Here is a 23884-nt window from a genome sequence, read left to right as displayed (position 1 = left end):
GAAAGGACATACCAGCCCCCGATTATCGGGCATTCCTTCATGTCAGGAGGAGGTACCGGTTGGAGGAGAAGATAAGGACAGCTTTCTTCCATTCCACTCTTGCTCCAATCCCAATAGTCTGAGATTGAAGATGATGTCAACAGTTAGCCAAGAAGGTTTATGGCAAACTGGAAGGAGTTTTTAGAGATAAATGATCTACCTTAGGTAATGCTTTGCTTTTACTGGGAACCGGTGGAAAGACTTTAATTTCTAATCTATGTGGGATCTCCAACAAGTTGCATTATGAATATAAATTTTATTTCAAAATATTTATGTCATTAAATGGTTTAAGTGATGATTACGTTTAGCTGTAATAAAAATTATTTTAGAAACTATTATTATTATTTTTAAAAAAAATCTTCTAATGAAATTGATCCTCACACTAGCTTTAGTTTAAGATAAAGATGCCACCTCTGCATGTTTGAAGTGATTTATTTAGAATAGAGATTAATTGAATGATTAGTTTTAAGCATGATGTTTGACTTGGTAGGGAACATCCTTGTGCTAACAAAGTCAAGGACAAAGATGTGTATTTATGATGAATGCTTAACGTTGATGGCTGCAATTCTATGTAAACTAACCATCAACTAACAATTTCCTCCCAAACTTCTCTATGTCACAACTTTCAATTTCCATTGAGTATACATCATGATTAAAATAATTAGTTATTATCTTAAATTAAATATTATTTTAAATTTCTTTAAAAAATATTAATATTTAAAATATTTTTTATTATTAATAAAATTTATAAATTATTTTTTCAACTGACACATCTAATTAACTGTCAAAATTTTAATTATGTATCAAGATTTTAACTATTAAGATTATACTATTAACAAACTTTTATGAATTACTCACTATCATTGATTAATGTTTCCACTCCAATTTGTAAATGATCAAAAGTTTCTTATAAATATCATAGATATAGAACACAAGAAAATAAATAATAAGATTATAAGAATTAAAATTAAATGACATAAAATAAAAAATACAAATTAAATAGATACACCGAATTTTGTAATATTATTTAATTTTAAAATATTATTTGTACAATTTAAAAACTAATTATCATTAAAAGTAATAAAGTTGCTTTTATTATGAATAAGTTACTACCAATCAATTTTTCTAAATTATATTTTTTAGTTTATAAAACTCAATTTATATTATACTTAATAAAATTAAATTCTTTTTCGCTTGAGTTAATTTACTTATTATATTTTGCTTATTAAATAATTAAAATATTTTCTGGATTAAATTATTATTTGACACAGAGAGAGAGAGAGTAAAAACATATCTAATTGTGTTCCATAATTGTGACGGAAAATTTTCCTTTTTGTAGTCTTTTTTCAAACTTTTTATTGTCTGATTATTTTAACTTAAGAAAGTTTTATCGTTTTTCAGTCCTAAAACAAAATGAATATCACCATATGTATTATGTCCATGTTTATTTTTTTTATATAATGACTTACTATTTTATGAAGTTGTCTATTTTTTAATATTTGTCTGTAGAAAAAAAAATTATATAATGAATACAAACAATTCACCTTTTTAGGCTTCCAAAATAAAGCACAATTTTAGAATTTCAAAAATTGATAGGATACAGATTGCAATTGATCGGTGCAGGAAGCAAAAGGCTCTAAATTTTGGCACTTGGGCCACATTTTTGGGCCAACACATCTTGAGATAAATAAAGGTAGATCAAAAGGGATTTGGACCAACATAATTTAACTTAATCATTCTGAATTTTAGTGTACAGAATAAAAGTTTTATCCCTTTTTTTCTGAGTCATTATTGGATGATAAAGTGTATTATATCCCACAGGTATTTGTAAAAATAGGGTAAATATTAACTTAATTGAAGATGAAAATATAATGGATTATTTATGCACAAATTTTAATATAAAGAGCTACAGGTACTATAGACCTAACCTAGTTACATATTTATTGTTAAAAAAAATAGTAAAAAGGTTGATTGCACATATTTATACCTTTTTTCACAGTAGAGATACCTCTTTAGCAATAATTCAAAATTCAAACTTTAAATATAAATGTATTGAAATTAAAAAATAGTTTATAACAAATATCTTCATAATTATATTGTATAATTTAGATGTAAGAATATTGTTTTAATATTGTTTAATTACGACTTATATGTTGGAATAACCTTATGTTTGGTTGTTTTTAGTTTTATGTTTTAATGTTATGTTTGTAATTTCTAATGTTACTTTAGATCATTTAAAAGTTATATTTCATTTTTTTTTAAATAAATTAAAATTCTATTGAAATAAGATATCAAATTTAAACATAAGATATTGTCAAATTTGAAGAAAAATGCCACTACTATTATATCAGTAAACATTTAAAAAAAAAAAAACTATTGGTTTAAATTTTAAGAACCACAATTTAAATTTCACAAACCAACTTCAAGGCTAAAGTGATGCAGCAATTGGATCAAGTGGCAAGGATATATGAAGTCTACATTAAGTTCATTAATTAAAACTGTTTTCATCAATTTGATTCCTCAAGTCATTTCAACAAAAATTACCCAAATTTCATGTTTATTACCACAATAACATAAAACTTAAGTTCATTTAGTTAAACCTATCTTCTTCCACCTTTTTTTTCTTTCTAAAAAAGTAATTCAACAAAAATTAACCAAATTTCATATTTATTATTATAATAAACAAATCTATTATCTTTATCTATCTATTATTTAATGAAATTGTAATGAAAAAACTCACCAAATTCATTATTTATTATCACAGCCATATTAAACAAAAAATCTTAAATAAATGGATATTAATACAAAACAATGTCTAAGGGAATACAAAAAGCAGGTTTGCCCGAGTGGTTAAGGGGGAAGACTTAAGATCTTCTGCACATAAGTGCGCGTGGGTTCGAACCCCACAGCCTGCAAATTTTATTTGTTTTTATGCTCTACTTTAATTTTTTTTTGTTATTTTTTAAAATTAGGTTTGTTTAATTTGAGAAGTAAGATCTTAACATTTTTTTATAAATATTTTTCTTACAGGTTTTTATCCTCTCCTTATTATAGTATTTCGTGTGATTAGTAACAATAATGTACTATTTTTAATGTTTTATCTTCTTTGTTTCTAGTTACATAATATTATGAATGAAGTATAATAATTAAGAATTATAAATAAATTTTTTCAATATAATATTCTTTTTTACTTTATTATATTTTGAATACCTAAAGATCATGAAACAAAATTATTTTATAACATTGAATAATTGAATTTTTGGATGTTTACAATTATGATAAATCACCTTTTTAAAATTTCTGGTCCATTCTGAGTGAGAGATATGAATTCTAAATGATTAATTGATATCGATTAATCTTTAGTCTTCAAAGTTAACTCTTCAAGTTTATTCTCGCCACCTTAAATATTTTTATTTTTTCTTTTTATTGATGAAATTATATTTAAATTGTCTTTGGCCTCTACTCCTAAGTGATGTGGGACTACTGAATGTATTGGAACAACCCCGCATTTGTGTGTTAATGGAGGAAATTATATTTAAATTATCCTTGACATCTACTCCTAAGCGATGTGAGATTATTAAATGTATTGGAATAACCCCACATTTGTGTGTTAATAGAGAAAATTATATTTAAATTGTCCTTGGCCTCTACTCCTAAGCAATGTGGAACTATTGGATCTATTGGAACAAAGAATATTTAAATATAATTCAAATAACAGGTAACATGTTGCAGGTAACAGATTGCATGTAGTAGGTAGCAGGTTGCAGTACAATGTAGCAGGTACTAGGTACCAGGTACCAGGTACCAGGTAGAAGGTTGTAGGTAGTAGGTTGCACGTAACAGGTTGTTGGTAGCAGGTAGCAGGTACCAGGTAGAAGGTTGTAGGTAGCAGGTTGCACGTAACAAGTTGTAGGTAACAGGTTGTTGATAGCAGGTTGAAAATAGTAGGTAACAGGTAGCACGTACCATGTAACAAGTAGTATATAAGGTAGTAGGTTGCAGGTTGTAGGTTGTAGATAGTAGGTAACAGGTTGCAGGTAGCAGGTAACAGGTAGTAGGTAGCAGGTAGCAGGTAGCAGATTGCAGGTAACAGGTAGCAGGTAGTAGGTAGCAGGTAGCAGATAGCAGGTAACAGGTTGCAGGTAGCAGGTAGCAGGTAGCAGGTTGCAGGTAGCAGGTAGCAGATTGCAGGTAGCAGGTAGCAGGTTGCTGGTAGCAGGTAGTAGGTTGCAGGTACCAGGTACCAGGTACCAGGTAGAAGGTTGTAGGTAACAGGTACCAGGTACCAAGTAGAATGTTGTAGGTAACAAGTTGCATGTAACAGGTTGCTGGTAGCAGGTACCAGGTAGAAGGTTGTAGGTAGCAGGTTGCACGTAACAAGTTGCAAGTAACAGGTTGAAAATAGTAGGTAACAAGTAACATGTAGGTAGCAGGTACCATGTAACAAGTAGTATATAAGGTAGTAGGTTGCAGGTTGCAAGTAGTAGGTAATCGGGTGCAAGTAGCAGGTAACAAGTAGTAGGTAGCAGGTAGCAGGTTGTAGGTAGCAGGTTGTAGGTAGCAGGTTGTAGGTAGCAGGTTGTAGGTAGCAGGTTGTAAGTAACATGTAGCAGGTAACAGGTTACAGGTAGCAGGTTGTAGGTAGCAGGTTTTAGGTTGCTGGTAGCATGTAGTAGGTTGCAAGTAGCAGGTAGTAGGTTTCAGGTAACAGGTAGCAGGTTGCAGGTACCAGGTACCAGGTAGAAGGTTGTAGGTAGCATGTACCAGGTAGAAGGTTGTAGGTAGCAGGTTGCACGTAACAAGTAGCAGGTAACAAGTTGCTGATAGCAGGTTGAAAATAGTAGGTAACAGATAGCACGTAGGTAGCAGGTACCACGTAACAAGTAGTATATAAGGTAGTAGGTTGCAGGTAACAGGTTGCAGGTAGTAGGTAACAGGTAATAGGTAGCAGGTAGCAGGTTGCAGGTAGCAGGTAGCAACTTGTAGGTAGCAGGTTGTAGGTAGCAGGTTGCTGATAGCAGGTAGTAGGTTGCGGGTAACAGATAGTAGGTTACGGGTAGCAGGTAGCAGGTACCAGGTACCAAGTAGAAGGTTGTAGGTAGCAGGTATCAGGTACCAGGTAGAAGGTTGTAGGTAGCAGGTTGCACGTAATAGATTGCAGGTAACAGGTTGCTGGTAGCAGGATGAAAATAGTATATAACAGGTAGCACGTACCAGGTTGCAAGTAGCAGGTACCACGTAACAAGTAGTATATAGTAGGTAGAACGTAGCTGGTTACAGGTAGCAAGTTGTAGGTAGCAAGTTGTAGGTAGCAGATAATAGGTTGCATGTTACAAATAACAGGTTGTTGGTAGTAGGTTGCAGGTAGCGATTGTAGGTAGAAGCTTGTATGTTGCAGGTAACAAGTAGCAGGTACAAGGTAGAAGGTAGCAGGTTAAAGGTAGCAAGTAACAGGTTGTAGGTTGCAGGTATCAGATACTAGGTACCAGGATGCAAGTTGTAGGTAACAGGTTACAAGCGGCAAGTTGCAAGTAGCATGTTACAGATAGCAGATTGCAAGTAGTTCATTGCAGGTAGCTGATTGCAAGTAGTAGGTTGTAAGTAGTAGGTTGCAGGTAGCAGTTTGTAGGTTGCATGTAGTAGGTAGCAGGTTGCAGGTAGCTGGTAACAGGTTGTAGGTAGCAGGTTGCAGGTAGCAGGTAACAGATAGTAGGTTGTAGGTAGCAGGTTACATGTAGTAGGTAATAGGTTACAGGTAATAGGTAGCAGGTTACAGGTAACAGGTAGCAGGTTACAGGTAATAGGTTGCAGGTAACAGATAACAAGTAACAAGTTGCAGGTAGTAGGTAACAGATAGCATGTAGCAGGTTGCAGGTAGTAGGTTGTAAGTAGCAAGTATCAATTAGCAGGTAACAAGTAACAAGTAACAAGTAACAAGTAGTAATTAACAAGTAGTAATTATCATAGTTTTGAGCAACTTTCATTTTTTACATGTCTCCATGTGACTTATTTGTAAAAAATTATGACCTTTTGAAATTTTTTCATGCTTAAACCCCCCCTCCTCCCCACCCCCAAAAAAAATTGTAAAAACCCTATCAACCCTAAAAACCATAAAAAAGCCTAAAAATCCTATAAATCATCAAAATCCAGAAACCCTAAAAACACTAACAACCCTAAAATATTTGAAAACTTTAAAACCCTAAAAGGCCAAAAAACTTTATAAACTCTAGAAACCCTAAAAAGCACTAGAAACCCTCTAAAACCAAAAAAACCCTAAAACACTAGAAATTTTAGAAACCCCTAAAAACCATAAAAACAATGATAACCCTAAGAACTTTTAAAAAACCATAAAAAAAACCCAAAACTCTAAAAATCCTAGAAACCTTAAACATATCTAAGCCTAAAATTAATTTTACATTTTTAATTAGATTAAACATAAATCTACTGTATTAAAATCATAATCAAATTTATTACTCTTATATTGTAGAAATATTCATTTGTAACATGAAAAAATATATTTAAACATTGATCTCAATTAGAAGTGAAGTTAAATTAAAGTATATAAATAGTATCTATTTGTACTCAATTAAATTGACTTAAAGGATAAATTATGTTAATGGTTTCAATCAAATTGACTTAAAAGATAAAGTCAACTTAATTATAGATGTTTGTTGAATCGACTTTAAGTGTAGCTGAAATCTCATATTTCATAATAATAATTAACATAAAGTTTATTAAATAAAAAAATAAAAAATAAAAAATAAAAAAACCCACCTAGGATCCACATGTGGAGAAAATGTTATTTCAAGGGTTCATAAATATTATGCCCCCACACTACAAAGTACTATTCAGCAATAATTCATCATTGACTTGATAAAGAGACTCATCACTGCACTTACATTCACAAACCTTCACTACTTTTCAAACTTTTTCTCTCTTCTCTCTGCTTCTTCTCCAGATGTAGTTGGTAATTTCAGAGTAAAACAAGTAACCATGCTGCAGGCTAAGCATGAAAAATTGGAAAAACCCTCAACATTTTTCTTCTAAGGTAATCAAATCTTACTCCTCACTCTTTTTCTGTATTTGTGTTTCTTTCTGTTCCTACCTGTTTTGCTATGACCATGGCATAAGATTATAAAACAAAATTTGAAGAATTAGAAAGAAAAATCTCTTATGAAGACACCTTCATGAGGGTTTAATGCTGCTTCTGCTCTGTTGCTTTCTTCACTAACAAAATGATATATAAGAAAATGGTAAGAAAAATGGTAATCTCCATTGTTAGGATTATTGTCTGTCATATTACAGATACCAGAGGTCACTTTAATTGTTTAAAGGTATAATCTTTAAAACTTATTTCAATTAAGACTCTTATTTACTCTGTTATCTACCTCTCTGGGACCATTAGGCACTCCAAATTGTGTTAAAAAATGATTGTTGACCATAAATGATATGACCATGTCAAAATGAGTGTGTGCAATTTTTTAGTGGAACCAATCACAATCTGTTGATAACAATTATGTAATACTGTAAGAGATTTTGTGCAAAGTGTGATTATATACCATGTTTTAACATGTTGGTTTCACTGTTATTTCAATTTTATATAACCAAGTGTGTAAATTAATTTATACAGAACTGTTAAATTCAGCAAAAGATCATTTTACAGTAGAAATGGTTGTAATTAGGCTTAAATTTGAAGTAGAGTGTAATTATATTAGTTTGAGTTATGATTGGAACTCTGATGCATGTTGTTGTTCTTGAGTAGATGGTGAAGAATCGTATATGATGCATGTTTTCTTGACAGAGAAATGGCTACAACAGACTCTGCAGCTTTCCCAGAAGAAGTACTTCAGAGGGTTGCTTCAGCACAGTTTAGGAGACCTCTCCTTCATCTAGTGTCCACTCGTAAGCTCTTTCTCCCTTCTTCAATTTTTTTTTTCATTCACAAAAATGTTTAACATACACACACACACTCATACTATAAATAGAAACATGCATTCACATTTATCTTTCACTGCTTTCCATTTCCCATGACTGATTTTATATTCTTTATTTTAATATAATAAAATTTATGTTATTTAGTATATTAATAAATACTATCTCATTAATTCCAATATTATTTAATATAGTATAAGTAATGTAATGAAAAAAAAAATAGAAAGATGGGAAGGAAAATATAATTTGTTCTCGTACAATAAATATGACCATATAGATTATTTTAATATATATATTTACAGTCACTTTTCTCTTTCATTTTTCTACTCTCTTATACAATAATAATAGAATAGTACTGTAATAAAAATAATATGAAGCATGAAATAGTATTTACTTGAGGTCATCACCTATTAACGGTGTTAACATCAAATTAAGGAAAGAGACCATATTAACTTTTTTTTTAAAAATAAGATTAAGATTAAATTGAGAAATCACATTGAATAAACTCCACAAATATTGAAAAAAAAAACCTATTAAACCTAAAATAAATAATATAATGTCAGTGTGCTGAAAAAGATGACAGCATGATGAGATGAAACAAAGTGATTGTATATAAAATATATTACATAATAAATTATTTAACTTTTTTTATATAATTTATTTATTAAAAATTATATTTAATTTTGTTATAAAAATTTATTATTAATTATTTTAAAACAATTATTGAATAAGCATTTGAAAAAAACATAGTTATTTTTATTTGTATATAAGGACAGATAAAATATATCGGTACACCAAATATTATCGCGTTAATAATTTTATATATAAAATATTTTTTATCATTAATCCCTTAAATTATACTTTTGTATCTTTATTTTTTTAAAATTAAACAATAATATATGATTAAATTATTTATATTTATACATATTTAAAAATTATACATTATTTCAATTTTAATTTATATAACATATATAAACTAATTTTTAGTTAATATAAATTTAATATACGTAATTAATGTGATATCATATCAACTTTCAAACGATTAGTTTAAAAAAAAAAATTAACATAAAATATTAAACAATATAAAATTTAGTATAACTTAGTGTAATTTGAATATATATATATATATATATATATATATATATATATAAAACATTTGTTATAACTTTAATAATATTTGGCTTAGTGATTTAAGTAGTGAAAGAAAAAAGAGAATCATGAATTCAGATCTCTTTAATGACTTTTAATATTTCCTAAATCAAAAATTTTGTTGAGGACTAAAATAGAATATTTAAAAGAAGGGATAAAATTGCAGATTGAATATTATAATAAAAGGATTCAAATTGTTCAGCTTAATTATTAATTGCTACCTCATGTACTTAATCTACATTTAATAGTTGGACTAGAATTACTGTTAGATTATATATATATATATATATATATATATATATATAATCTTGTTATTCTTCCTTCTAATTTTTATTTTCTTATGATTATACTGGTTTTACTAAGTAACTTTTCATTCACAAATTAACCTTAACTATTAGATTTAAAATAAAGAAATATAACTGATGCAAAATTATATCTGATTGAAATATGACAAGATCCCCTCACTTTAGTCACAGCCTCAGAACAAGTATAGTTCTCTTGTAAACAAGAGAGTACACTGTGAGAGAACTTCACAAGAGAATCTATTTTTTTCTTTAAAATTTTGCCCCTCTTCACAAATCTGTTAGTCAGAGTGAGAGGTGCTTCAATTGCATTGAAAAGCCTACTAAGTGAAACTCCTTCAGTTCACTGCAATTTTCAACTCCTCAAAAGTCAAGAAATTTATCTTTTTCCACAAATTCGTTGATCAGTAAGCATTCCAAGAACAACATTACTCAGTACTCCAACATTTAAATCACTCAATGTCAAATGTTGAGACCCTAAAGAGATTTCCACAAATTAACTTCTTGCAGAAGAGGCAAAGGGAAGATACCTCAGCCAATGTGTTCCCCTTCACAAAGCAGCATTGAAAGGTGACTGGAAAGAAGCTAGGAAAATCTTGGACCAAGATTGGGAGCTGCTTACATCTGCCATAACAAAGGGTTGGGCAACAGTTCTCCACATAGCAGTGGGAGCAAACCATGTTCACTTTGTAGAGGAGCTGCTAAATTTAATGCAGCCTGATGAATTGGAATTGCTAGACTTCAAGGGTAACACTGCATTCTGCTTTGCTGCAGCAGTAGGGAATGTGCAGATTGCTGAGATGATGGAGAAAAAAAATGGATCCTTGCCAACAATCAGGGGTGGAGGAGTACTCACTCCTCTTCACTTGGCTGTTTTACAGGGAAGAAGTGAAATGGCATGGCATCTGTTTCCTAAAACCAAAGAAATATTTGAAGAGGTGGATTGGACTTCAATTTTCTTTCTTTCTATAAACTGTGGCCTCTACGGTAAGCATTTGTTGTTGATAAAAAATCTTGCATGCACACATTAACAGTTACAATTGCAGTTGCAAACCGTTTTTCAAAACCTTGCATGCCATTTATTCATATTGGAGAGGAAAGTTAAAAGACTATCCAATAGTTAGATTGATACAAGTTAACTTGGATGATAAACGAGGAATGAAGCAAAAATAATGGAAGGTAAGGTTTTACAAGTAAACCTCTTCATCCTTATAAGGAGTTTTGTCATGCAAGATTCTTGTAACTTAGTTTTTACTAAAAAAGAGCTTTTTGACAAAACAAGAGATTCTTTTTGGTACAGATATAGGTGTTAACCCTTTATAAAATATGCACTCATTTACATAAGATACCATCCATTAGAATTTTTAGGATATGTCAATCTCCCACTTGATCACGATGAATATATAATGTTAATTTGATGGCATCATTAGAATTTGCAATCCACAGAAGTTGGAATATGTTGCAGATTTGGCCCTGGAAATGCTAAAGGAGAAGGACACGCTAGCCTATGCTAGAGGTGAGGACAACTTGACAGGTTTGCATGTCTTGGCTCGAACTCCAGGTTGTGGTTGCCAAAGTCCACGATGTAGAAAACACCTCCTACCTTTCTGTAAGTCACATACTATTAACTTCCATTCATTGTCAGTATCATTGGGTATAACATAATTTTTTTCTCATTCTTGCTTTGGCCAACACTTTATGTTGAAGAGTTAAGAGCTAAACATAATTCAGTGATCTACAAGTAAGTAACTAGATATCTCAGATCGAATAACCTCGAAATGATGTTGTTTTTTTTTTCTATAATTCTCAGATAAGGACACTCCTATTCTGAAACTTGTAAAGCGAATGTGGGATATAGTTGTTTCCCTGGATGAGCAAATGATGATGAATATCCTCACGGAACCGTCTAAAGTAATATTTATTGCTGCAGAAGTTGGAAATTTTGAATTTCTATCCGTAATCTTGAGCACTTACCCTGATTTGATATGGGAACTAGATGCCAAGGATCGAAGTATAATCCACATTGCAGTTTTGCATCGTCATGCCAGTATCTTCAATTTGATACATGAAATAGGCCCTATCAAAGAGTTCATTCTAACCTTTAAAGATGATCAAGGGAACAATTTACTTCATTATGCTGCAAAACAAGCACCCCCAGAACAGCTTAATATGGTTTCTGGAGCAGCTCTTCAAATGATGCTTGAGTTGTCATGGTTTGAGGTATAATTTATGGTTATAACTGAAATCTAATTAAAATACTAACATTTGGCATCATGAGTTTACGAGTGAATTATGAGTATCTTGATGTGACAGGAGGTGAAGAAGATGATGCCACTATCATCCATAGAGGAACCAAATTGTATCGGCATTACTCCTCGGCAGGTATTCACGGTGGAGCATGAAGAACTGGTGGAGAAAGAAGAGTCTTGGATGAAGAGAACTGCGAAGTCATGCATGGTTGTTTCAACTCTCATTACTACAGGAGTTTTCACTGCTGCATTCAGTGTTCCAGGTGGTACCAATGATGATAAGGGTGGAAGTCCCAATTACTTGCAGAAACCAGCATTCTTGGTATTTGCATTATCAGATTCCATTGCATTGATCTCATCATCAACTTCGATCCTAATTTTCTTGTCTATCCTTATCTCTCGATATGCTGAAGATGATTTTCTGACATCACTGCCCTTAAAGCTTATGTCTGGACTTCTGGCACTGTTTATCTCAATAGTTAGCATGATGGTAGCATTCAGTAGTGCCTTCTTTATAACATATTGGGAGGGTGTAAAGTGGGTTCCTAACCTCATTTCTGCCATTGCTTTTGTCCCAATACCTGTATTTATATTTCTGCAGTTTTCCCTTTGGTCTGACATTGTGTATTCAGCTTACATTTGTAGTTTTCTATTTAGACCAACTAAACGTATGATTCTTTAGGAAGGTTGGGTTATACTACACCACCAGTTTACACTTCAATTTTTTTCTCTTTAGTTCACACTTCCATTAGAAGTTAAACTCTATTATAATATTATAACAACCTTATTAATGTGTTACTTAAACTGTATTATAATATTTATGTAAACATAAAATATTTTAACATTTTAATGGATGTACTGCATCTTAAAAATTTGTGTGTTCATAAAAAAATTTGATAATAACTTATTCTAATAATTTTCTTATTATAAGTATTTAATATATTTAAAATTTAAATTATAATAAAAACTAATTTTGCAAAATACATAAAAAAAATTATATTTAATCCAATAAAAAATTATGAGAAGGACTATTATATAATGTTCTCTTTCATTCATATATAAATATATATATATATATATATATAAAATAAAATGATTCCATAATAAAATTGACAATTGAAAAGTAGTATGACTCTAATCATTTCCTACTAATCAATTTACTACCCCATACACACCCATGCATGATATTACAATCCAAATTATTTTGGCCACAAAAAATGTTTGGCTTTTACTATTGTTGCATAAAATTGGTTAAAATTAGAAAAATATAAACTTGTGTGTCATATTCATATGAGGATTGGTAATTAATTAGTATTCGTTTTGGGTGCAGACGAATAATTTTAGTTTTGGATAATGTTATTCTTTCTCATCACTTCATGGAAGGAAAAACCTAAGTATAAAGGGTATGTATGGTAAGGGAACTCTAAAAACGCCCCTTGGAGGTTGTAGGGGGTCAATTCAATTTTATGTTGCTGATTCAACTGTCTAGATTATGCACCTACCAAGATCTTCTATTATTCAACTTCATCTTAATTTGCGTGTCAGACAAAACTTATCTTCCTTTTTTTTTTATTGGAACACACTTTTGTTTTCTTCATTCATGTACATGTTTAGAAAACACACATAAAAAGTTGTCATTAAAATTAAAATATGTGATCATGATCATGTAACTAGTTTATCTTAGAGTTTATTATGTTTTTTAATTATTAATCTATAAAATAGGTTGACTCTTACTTTGTATATTTCAGATTTGATTATTACTTCACGTGATAAGATTAATCAACTCTCGTTAGAATAAATCTAATTAATAACTCTGATATCATATTAATGAGTAGATTGTAAGTTTAATTTAACCTTATAAAACTGACTATAAAATGAGGTTTGCACTCACTTATATGCTATTAAATATTATTATCTTGAGTTGAGTATGAGCAACCTAATTGCATAACAACTTTCAAACATCTAAGAAACAAAGTAGCTCCTGACATAATCTGACAGAAACTTTTTCCGACATCCCACTAAAGCGAGCAAATACAGACAAATTAAAGATTTGCACTTCTTTATAAAACTGACTATAAAATGAAATTTGCATTCACTTATATACTATTAAATAATTTTATCTTGAGTTGAAGTCGATTCTCAACATCCTTTACTCTTATTTTTCCTCTTAAAAAAATATGTATGAATTAAAATTGATGGTGAGAAGTGGGAGTGTAAAATATGTGTTTCCAGATATGGAAAAGTTGAAGAAGGAAGAAGGAAGAGGAAGTTGAATGAGATAATGTGGTCGTTTGTTTGAATGTGGTTACGCATTGGTGCAGCGTGCACGTATAGTCTCACCAACATTTTCTTGGATTAAAATAAAGCACAGAGAGGAATCCAAACATATCGAACCTCCATATCTCCATCCTTCAACTCTTCTTCTTTTTCTCTTTAAATAACATCACTCAATTCTTTATTCTTTTCTACTCCTTTCTTTCTTTTAATTATTTTATAAGTTTACATATTTTCAATTAAATTTATATTAAAACTTTTCTTTATACAGTATGTTTAAAATATTTATTATCTACATTTAAATATTTTACTATTTAATATTATCATCAACACGATAATATAATTACTATTTCTATTTTTTTCTTTATTTAATTGGAGATCTAACATCACTATAAATAAAGACATTTCATAGTATAAAAGTGAGTACAAATCTCACTTAATCTTTCTTAAGGTTGAGTTAGGTTTAAAGTTCACATCTTAATATGGTATTAAGAGTCATTTAGAATTGTATGTGTTAAAAATCCCACATCGACCAGAAATAAAGATATGTTTTAGTATATAACTGCATATAAACCTCAACTCATCTCATGAACCAATTTTATAAAGTTGAATTAGACTTTCACTTCTTAATAAATTTCAATTTCAATTCATTCTCTAGTCAAATTACTATTACAAAAAAAAAAGTTTTAATCAATAAATAAAAAATAGAAAGATAAAAAATAAAAATAAAAAGAATTTAAACACTCCATAAAGCACATTTTTTTTAATAAAACTGAATTAAAAATCTCTAAATTTATAAAATATTGAAAGTTTAATTAAACCTAAAATTAAAAATGATTTTTTTATGTTAGGTCTTTTTATCTAATATGGAACTTTAAGTTCATCTTAATTTCTAAACACTTTTTTTTTTAATAAGTAAGAAAGAATAAATAGATATGAACCTTTAAGGGTGGTCCAACCCTATTATAAATCAAACTGAAAACAATCGATTGTTCCGCTCAACTAAATTTAAGCTACTAAATAAAGAAACATAATAATACCACACAAGCGTCCTACTCAAACTAAAAGTTTATAAAGTCAAGGGCTTTTAATAACAAACAATCATGTCAACGAGTATAAACACCAATCCGATTAGAAAAAACAAGCATGCACAACTTTATGTAATCTAAGACTAGACCTTTAGTTGGACCAAAGAAAAAATTTCAGAATGATTTATCACTCCACCTTTAAAATTTAAAGATGAATTTATTCTTATGCCTCCAGATATCACCAATAACTTCAATCTAGACACTTCTCCAAAAGACATTAATATAAGTTGGAACATTACACAGTTTAAAATGCAGAAAATATGAAACAAGATTGATATGATCTATCGATGTCACTCCAAATCAAACATAACGTTGATTTCAAACTAACCAAACAATTCAACCTTCCAAACACTTTCTTATTCTTATGTGAAAGAATTGTCCTTTGAAGGCTTTATTAAAGTTAAGTTATATAAAAGCTGTTAGACTTTGGGAAAAGAAGTGATGAGAAAATAATAATAAGGAAATTAGAAAATGGAAGCAAGGGATCATAAGATTCATTAGAGATTGACTAAAAGAAGGGTATAAAAAAATTAAAAAGAATAGAGGGGATAGGTGATTTGTATCTAGGAAACAAAAATGACTAATATTAATAAAGGTATATGTTATAACATGTGAAGTCAAAATGTCAAATAATTAATTCACAACCCACTTGTACAAGTTCATGCTATACGTCCACTTGCCAAACATCAATTACTCGTTTATTGGATTTTTATTCACATTGAAAAATATTTTACGAGAATAACACCTAATTGGAGTTAATATCAGGAATTATAAAATTGATTATTTGTTTGAATGGTCAAGAAAATGAAATTAGGAAAAATTTATTTAAGTTTATTCGCTTAAAGAATTAAGCACACATCTCATAATCCCTAACAACTTTCTGACATTATTATTGTCGAGGACCAACACATTTTTAAAGGGTGCACTATGCATTCATAGGTGGTTCGATAGGAGGTGAGGTGAAAATAACACGATAAATCCAACAAACTCTCGTTAAGATAAATTTAAAATGATTATGATATTATATTAAGATGTGGACTTTAAGTCTAATTCAATCTTATAAAATCGACTTATAATGTAGAATTTGCATCCATTTATATATAATGAAATGCTTTAATCTAATCTATAGTGAAATGGGATAAAAAAAAGTTGTGATTATTATTGAATGAAACATTTTTCAGTTTTATTCTTGGACCTTTGATGTGGGATTTGTTGATCGATTAAGATTTGTGCCCATGAATGATGTATTAGGTAGAATGTTTGAAGGGTAAAGTTGGGGCACTTTTTTGACTGAATTTCAGGTCTTAAATCCACGTAAAATGTTATTCGTTTCTGAGGTTGAATCTTGCTTTCCACCCTTTAATTGCAATGCTTAAACCATTAATTTGATTCCCCACTTCCGATAATGACATTTACAATCTATCATCAATTCCTCATAACAAAAACAAATATACATATCTATACTATATATATATATTAACAATTATTATTATTATATATAGTATTTTTATATAATATATTAAAACCTTATGTCTCCAAAGTACATAAATAATATGAAAAAGACTAAATATGAAAAATGACTAGTCCCCTTCAACGTCACTTCAAATACAATTATAACACAATATAATGTACGAATTTTAAATAATAAAATAATAATAATTTTGTGTAATTATAATTTGAATAACATGATATATGGTTTGAGCAATAATAATTCTAAAAGATAGATAATTGATATAATCTTTCTCTTGTTTGAACGTTCACTTGTACTTGAATAATCAAACCATTAAAGGAGAGACAGTTAACAATAACTCTCTCCCTCAAGTGCTACATCATAATTTGAGTAATTCTATTTGTTCCATAAGTTACAAACTTTTAGAATACTTTTCGAAACTCTAATAATTCATCATTCACCACGATCACTTATTGTTTGATCAATGAGAAATATAAAAGAGATAAATTTGTTTTGACATCTCTTTTGTTCAAACATCAAATAATAATTTAAGAAAAAAATAATGTTGCTTGAGTGACCATGATGAAATTTAAGTGAGAGTATTCATTCTAACAAATGATTATCATCGTTAGAATATTGTTCACGTAACAACTTGACAATAAAGCAAAATATGCAAAATTTTATTTTCAAGATCTCTAACAAATTTAAAACGTTACACTAAACTAATATTCCACATCAATTAGCTTGAAAAACATCTAAACCACAACTATTCCAAACTCTCAATTTATTTTAAATTAACATGATAGAAGTGAATGGCTTTCTAATATAACCTTTAATATTTCAATCTCAAGCAATATCAAATTAACTCATCAACATATAACATATATCTAACACATCAGAACTAAAATAATTGAATAAATATAAATGATTAACTTTCCTAACTTGAAGGTAGTTTCTAAATTAACAATTTCTATCATCTTTCAATATAAATAGATAGAATCACCAAATCTTCAACATAGATTAAGATTTTATATTAGTCCATCTTAGTCTAGTCAAATCTTACATCCTCCCTGATGATTATAGAAGAAAATAACTAATCACCAATTTTTTTTTAAGAAAATACATAATATTTTAGGAATGTAAAGAAATCAAATTTAAAATAAATGAAAAATAAATTTTTTTGAATATATTTATAAATATTTTTTAAAACATATTTTTTATTTACTTTAAAATATGTACTAATGGTATTTTATAAAATAAAACCACTTGTGTACTTCATACTCTTATAGTTATGATCAAATTTAAATATTATTTCTTAGTTCTTAATCATTCTTTCAATTGGGTTGATATAGTGGTGTACACAGTAGGTGATTACTCCTATATTATTTATTATATGATAAATATATTTAACACATAGTTTCGTATTTAATATTGTACACTTTTTTGAATCAACTACATGGGAAATTATTTTTTATTAGAATTAAATTTTCATATTAATAACTCATTTCATAATTAGAATTGATTTGTGTGCGTGAATACACTAAACAGTCAAGAATTTATGTTAGAAGTAATCATAATTATCTCTATAATATAAGTTCATTTTTCATGTAATAATTAATTTGAATATGAAACTTTACATAAGAAAAATCAAAGAACCAACCATCAATACCAGTACTATTGTTTTTTATATTTAATTGGTTTTCATAATCCACATCCACTAGGGTGATTAATTCATTCGGGTTATCCAAAGCAGAACCAATGACTTGTTATGAGGGTTCCTAATGTTTTGCAACATAGAATTTGATCCCTATGAAAATGCTGTTTATCCAACTTATTTTGTCTTTATTAATTTGTTTGGTCTTTCGCAATTGTTTTTTCTTTACATTCCTAAAATATTCTGTTTTTTCTTAATTAGGTCACAGTTATTTAAAAAAAAACCTTAACTAGGTTACAATTATTTATTTTTTCTTGTCCATAAAAAAAACCTTACATTTTTATTTATAGTTTTTGTAACTTTAGGAGCATTCTCATCTAAATATTATTTGAATTTAGTTACTCATCTACAACCTAGAATACAGGTGAACTGATTGATATGTAATTATAATTAAGAATTTAATTGATAAGTAATATTTGTGTATTCTACCATCAATATGAAATCATACTACATATTACATTATACTTTGGTTACTTTGATGGATTGAGGAAAGATGAAACAAGAAAGAAAGGAAAAAAAAAATAATCTTTATATTTTTTTTATTAGCATGATTCACTTTTCATAATATTTATTTAAATTGTCTTTAGTTTCGATTTCTAGGTGATATTGGATTTATTATATTTTTTTTTATGTTTAATATTTCAACCTCAAGTTTATTGAAATAAAATTGTTAAAGTCAATCATCATATTTAATATATTATTAACTTTGAAAGTGATTAATCAAATTTTATTTTTAAAAGATGCTTTAACACAAAAATGTATTTAAATTGTCATTGACCTTGACTCAACTCCTAAACTATGTGAGACTATTATCAGTAAGAAAATTTTTTCTCTAACAATGTTACAAAAATATTATAGTTTATATGATATATTATTTTTTATTAAAGATATTTATGTCATTATATATATATACTTTTTCCCCATTTCAAATTACCAAACAAGTGGATATTTTTTTTTCTTTTTTTATTAATAAACAACCTAAAAAGTAATCTCATTTTATACTTTTCTTTCCTAAACCAAACATTCTATTAAACTAAACAATGATATAAAATTGTTTACAACATCACTGCATGCACTATTTTCTCTACAAGTATTAATTAAAATATTAACAATTAAGATTAATATAAAATTATGAAGTAATTAGAATCTCCACCATTAATTTTTAATGAATGGCTATAATTCTCTTTATATTTTTCCCTGTATTATTTTCTTCATTATAAGAGTAAAGTTGAGCCATTAAAAAATTGACAACTCAACTCGTTATAAATCATCCTATGAATCAAATTGACAACTCAACTCGTTATAAATCATCCTATGAATCAAATTGACTTACAGTGAAAAGGTACTTCATGCATTTTGACCAAACTAAATCAATGGAAAGAAGGAAGTGATAGAACTGATGAATACACTGAATATTGTTTTACCTTTTGATAATGGAAAGACCATCAAGGTTACTCATCAATGTTGGGAATTCTCCAGTTGAAATTCTGTTCTGCTTTTAAGATTATAAGAAGTTAGTTACACTTTTCAGAAATTTCTGATACCCCACTTTGCAAAATGCAGTTTCATACAATGGGACAGGTTTTGGAGTCTAATATATATTTTCTCTTTTCGGAAAGGAAGATTTGGCTATCTACATGTTCATATTTATTACTCTTGTGGGTGGCTAAAGTTATTTCTTCCGAATCCATTATAAGAATAGTTGTTGCTCTTTAACTTGTGAATTTATGCGAGTATCTTTATCTAACATTTTATTATCACACTATAGATGCCAATAACAATATTCTACAATTTTAAGATGTTAAACTATTCAGTAATAGTTTGGGGCGGTTTTAAACCTCTGTTTGTGACTTGTTCAAGTTTGGTTGCTTTTAGCTTTCATCTTTCTTCTGATTCTCTTGCATTTTATTTTATATTCACTTGAAGACAACATTAGACAAAACTATTTTATTTGCTTATCGAGCTGTGTTGTTTTCAGTGTTCTGTACTTCGGTTGTGTCAACATAGGATGGTTTCAATCCTAATGGTTATAATAAATAATGAAAACCACAAACTCAATAGACCAACAGGTGTAGGTAACAGTTAAAAGAGTTTGTCATGTATAATACTTTGGCTCAAACAAAATTGTTTTCTGTAGAGGATTTTGCAGTCTCAAACAAAACAAAAACAAAGAAATAACAAATAGTGACCTTGCATGGTAGCATTTGGACAAATTAGATTCAAATCTTATTCCTGAAGCCTTCAGGAATATATGACAGCACTTTATGCCATAAGGCTAGAATTTAGCCTAACCATTCTTACCTTTCCAATCTTCTTGTTCATTTTCTAGTTCTTGTTTTCTTCCTCCCTTCACCATTCTATAGGGTGCTCCTTAATAAGGATGAACCTTTCATAGATTCATGTATGCTACTTCAGAAATTTGATCTGTTATTGACCAACTCTTCTTGCCATCGTTGTTCAAATCTTGTGGGGACATTTGGGGTGTCTATAAATGAACGAGTACAAGATTGACTGTGTTGGACGGATTCAACAAAGCTATGCTCTAAATGGGGATTTGAGTTCAGAGTTTAGCAATTGTTCTAGTCAATATTTTGATATTATACAGGCTTCAAATATGGGAACTTTCAATCAGCCACTTGCTATGGTGAGTGGTGAAGGAGTGGAACAGGAACCACACATAGGCCAAACCAAATCATCTAGCAGCATTATCAGCCGTTTTGAGTCACCAGCTTCAGCCTTTTATGCAACAGAAATCTGCATGGGTTTCCCACAATATGATAGATTAGTTGGTAACCCCTCTCTGATATCTCAATTCTCTAAGATCAGTGATGTGGAATTCCCTTTGTATCAATCTCCCAGGCAAAACCTTTTCTTGGCTTCATTGGCAAACCAACCTGCTCCAAACTTCGAGTTGTCAAATCCCTTGCAAGCAATGCTCTTATCCCATTTGAATGGTGATCAATGTGTTAGATCTCCTGAAAAATCTAATAAAATCCCATGTGGGAATTTCCCTGGCAGCAGTTTTCTTCCAATTGAACAACTCAAGTTGTTCATTGATGATGCTGCAAGCCCTTCAATTCCTTCTAAAGGAAATCAGGATCAAACAGTAAGTTTTTTGCCAACTCCATAAATAGTTTTCTCTATTGTCCAATTGGCTTATGCTGTTATTGCTTCTTTTCTACCCTGCAGGATTCTTGTGGCTCATACAATTTACCTGCTGCACAGATTAGCTTCTCTTCTCAGCAAGAGATGCTGTCACCACCACTCTCAGCAGGTAGCTTGTTAACTTCTTCTGGAAACTCTACTTCAAATGGACCAGTAAGTAAAACAAGAATAAGATGGACTCAGGAACTTCACGAGCAGTTTGTTGAGTGTGTGAATCGCCTTGGAGGTGCTGAGAGTAAGGGCTTGTATTGATTCCCTTTTTATTTTGAAAACTATTTTCTAAAATAGTTTCATACTACTCTATCATGTTTTGAAAACCATTTCCAAAACAGGTGTTTAAGAAGCTAAAAAATGGGAACAACTGGGAGATGTTTCCTCAACTTTTTGTTTTCATCTAGTTTAACCTCTTCATCCAGCCGTAAGAGTAACCTTGTTTAAGTGCATTTTGAGAACAAGACAGTTTCTGAAAGTAGAAACCAAATATAAACTAATTAAGTTGCTAAATTTTTCGTTGCATAAAACAAATATTCAACATCTGATATTGTTCTTGTCTACTTGGTTGTAGAAGCAACGCCAAAAGCTATATTAAGGCTGATGGAATCAGATGGATTGACCATCTTCCATGTTAAAAGTCATTTGCAGAAATATAGAATTGCCAAATACATGCCACAATCAACTCAAGGTAATTTATTGGCACTGTAGCAGTGTAGTTTCTATAGCATGCCAAATATATTTTGGTGCTCGAATTTGATAGCATTCACATCATAAATCTAATAATTGTGTACACACAAAGAAATCACCCACACACCCAAAAATTGTCAGATAGAAAACAGAACTATTAATGTGGTTCAACATCTCTTGCCTATGTACACGAAATCTTCACAAACACTTGCATTACATTAAATATGATTCACTCAACAAACTCATTAAAAAGAGACTCACTCACGCTATCTCTCTTCTCTTGTTTTTTGTTGGAATGATCTATCTCCTTCTCATGACCCCCTTTATATGGGAATAGATTCATGACTCCATCATGAAAGAGACTTTATAGACATTGATTGTCCCACCTTTCCACTAACCTTCTTTATGATAATGAATTCGCCAATAGTCAAGAAACTTTCATTTATTAGCATATAGCGTTTGTCTAGAAAGAGAATGTGGTTATAAACTAATTCAAATTGTTTAGTTTTTAATGTCTTCACACTTAGCCAGCTAAAGCTGAAAGAGTAAAATATGCCTCAAGGTGTAGGAGGTTGAAACTACCAAAAAACTTGTATGTTTTTTCATGCATGGTAGAAAACTTGAATTATTAAATCTCAAATTGAGGTTATTTATTTCTCAGCTGGATGAGAATGATTCATGAGATTACCAAAACCATTGAATAAATGTTGTTGTGAAAATGACCTCCACTGTATTCATGATCTTCAATGCCCTTATGGTTATTATTGATTTTCAAACTACGTGTTCATGTTTCAGGGAAATCTGAGAAAAGAATCAATGTAGAGAATGTGCATCTTGATGCCAAAACGTAACTCTACTTCCTTTTGCCTAAGCCCCTGTTACCATTCCACAATTCAAATAGATTCACGGTTCTTTTAGTATTTTCATAAGATGCTGTGACTCTAATCAACTACATTTCTTGCTCTTCATTGGCAGTGGATTGCAAATTAGAGAGGCACTTCAGTTGCAGCTAGATGTTCAGAGACGCCTTCATGAACAACTAGAGGTATATCCTTGCTATATATAATTTACTTTTTGGCTAATATATCTCCATGTTCTCCAAACCTTTCAGGTTCATACATGCTACTTCATGCTTATGTTTTCTTCACAATGAAAAAAATTGAACATTTTGCTGAGTTCTCCATGTTCATCCGAATATGTGGTTGATTACATTGTAAATAAAATTAACTTTGTTTCACAAGTAGTTAAGAGTAAATGAACATGATAATATACAATATCGATGTAGTTAATATCAAATGTTTGCGAGATAAAGTTAACCATCAAAGATGTGAAAATCAGAACTCCTTGGCAATGTTCTGACTTCAAATTTTCTTTCAATTGACTTCACTTTTTCCAGATTCAGAGAAAATTACAGTTGAGGATTGAGGAGCAAGGTAAGCAGCTGAAAATGATGTTTGACGAGCAGCAGAAGACAAGTGATAGCAACTTGAGTACTCAGAATTTGGGAAATACAACTAATAATGACAGAACTATTAGTTCTAAAGATGTTCAGGTTTCCATTTCTGAAGGGTCTGAAAAATTCCTCATTCCTTCCAACATAACTTAGATTTCCAATCTCATATGTTCATAGCTCTATTCATGAGTAATTAATTTCAGTAACACAGTGTGCCAACAAATCATACTTGTAAGAGAGTCAAACATATCACCATACAATTTCATTTTGGGAAGAAAAACACTCTTGTTATCCTTCAAGTGCAAACTCAATAAATTTGTCCATATATGATGAGTGTGCTACTTTTGTATTACTTGAAAAACACATCATAATTTGCTCATTGTAATTT

The 23884-nt window shown here is 30.0% G+C and overlaps 2 protein-coding genes and 1 non-coding gene across 8 annotated transcripts; all 3 read left to right on the top strand.

Annotated features, from left to right (window-relative positions):
• The first annotated feature begins 2871 nt into the window (after positions 1-2871).
• Positions 2872-2954, top strand: TRNAL-UAA (transfer RNA leucine (anticodon UAA)). Its single transcript has one exon. It is a non-coding gene; the product is annotated as a tRNA-Leu (tRNA).
• Positions 2955-6863: 3909 nt separating this feature from the next.
• On the top strand, positions 6864-12392 carry LOC137830627 (uncharacterized). Of its 5 annotated transcripts, none has more exons than XR_016523522.1 (7): positions 6886-7087; positions 7841-7941; positions 9933-10409; positions 10888-11031; positions 11233-11333; positions 11419-11642; positions 11736-12392. XR_016523522.1 is itself a non-coding variant. In XM_068638080.1 (6 exons), the coding sequence occupies exons 2-6, from the start codon at positions 7845-7847 to the stop codon at positions 12351-12353; spliced, it is 1746 nt and encodes a 581-aa protein (XP_068494181.1). In that variant the 5' UTR covers positions 6864-7087; positions 7841-7844; the 3' UTR covers positions 12354-12392. The 5 variants fall into 5 exon arrangements, 3 of the variants coding, with proteins under 3 accessions (XP_068494181.1, XP_068494180.1, XP_090161491.1); XR_016523521.1 differs by having other exon boundaries at positions 6890-7087; positions 7802-7941; XM_068638080.1 differs by having other exon boundaries at positions 6864-7087; positions 11233-11642.
• A 7938-nt stretch (positions 12393-20330) lies between these two features.
• Positions 20331-23884, top strand: LOC137830625 (myb family transcription factor PHL5). 2 transcript variants are annotated; one of them, XM_068638076.2, is made up of 6 exons: positions 20331-21303; positions 21387-21597; positions 21928-22044; positions 22839-22890; positions 23019-23088; positions 23440-23884. In XM_068638076.2, exons 1-6 carry the CDS (start codon positions 20689-20691, stop codon positions 23647-23649), a joined length of 1275 nt encoding a protein of 424 aa, XP_068494177.1. In that variant the 5' UTR covers positions 20331-20688; the 3' UTR covers positions 23650-23884. The 2 variants fall into 2 exon arrangements, with proteins under 2 accessions (XP_068494177.1, XP_068494178.1); XM_068638077.2 differs by having other exon boundaries at positions 20441-21303; positions 21387-21588.

This window comes from Phaseolus vulgaris, chromosome 7 (assembly GCF_051622355.1).
Source record: "Phaseolus vulgaris cultivar YP4 chromosome 7, ASM5162235v1, whole genome shotgun sequence".
NCBI classification, from domain to species: domain Eukaryota; kingdom Viridiplantae; phylum Streptophyta; class Magnoliopsida; order Fabales; family Fabaceae; genus Phaseolus; species Phaseolus vulgaris.
The sequence above is the reverse complement of the archived record's forward strand: the minus strand, read 5'-3'. Positions and strand labels throughout refer to the sequence as shown.

Excerpts from the sequence above, each read along its gene's own strand:
- LOC137830627 (XM_068638080.1), top strand. The coding sequence starts at position 7,845 with ATGGCTACAACAGACTCTGCAGCTTTCCCAGAAGAAGTACTTCAGAGG. Across the intron at positions 7,942-9,932 it reads CCTTCATCTAGTGTCCACTC|AAGAGGCAAAGGGAAGATAC; the intron begins GTAAGCTCTTTC and ends AACTTCTTGCAG. Across the intron at positions 10,410-10,887 it reads TATAAACTGTGGCCTCTACG|ATTTGGCCCTGGAAATGCTA; the intron begins GTAAGCATTTGT and ends AATATGTTGCAG.
- LOC137830625 (XM_068638076.2), top strand. The coding sequence starts at position 20,689 with ATGAACGAGTACAAGATTGACTGTGTTGGACGGATTCAACAAAGCTAT. Across the intron at positions 21,304-21,386 it reads AAGGAAATCAGGATCAAACA|GATTCTTGTGGCTCATACAA; the intron begins GTAAGTTTTTTG and ends TCTACCCTGCAG. Across the intron at positions 22,045-22,838 it reads CATGCCACAATCAACTCAAG|GGAAATCTGAGAAAAGAATC; the intron begins GTAATTTATTGG and ends TTCATGTTTCAG.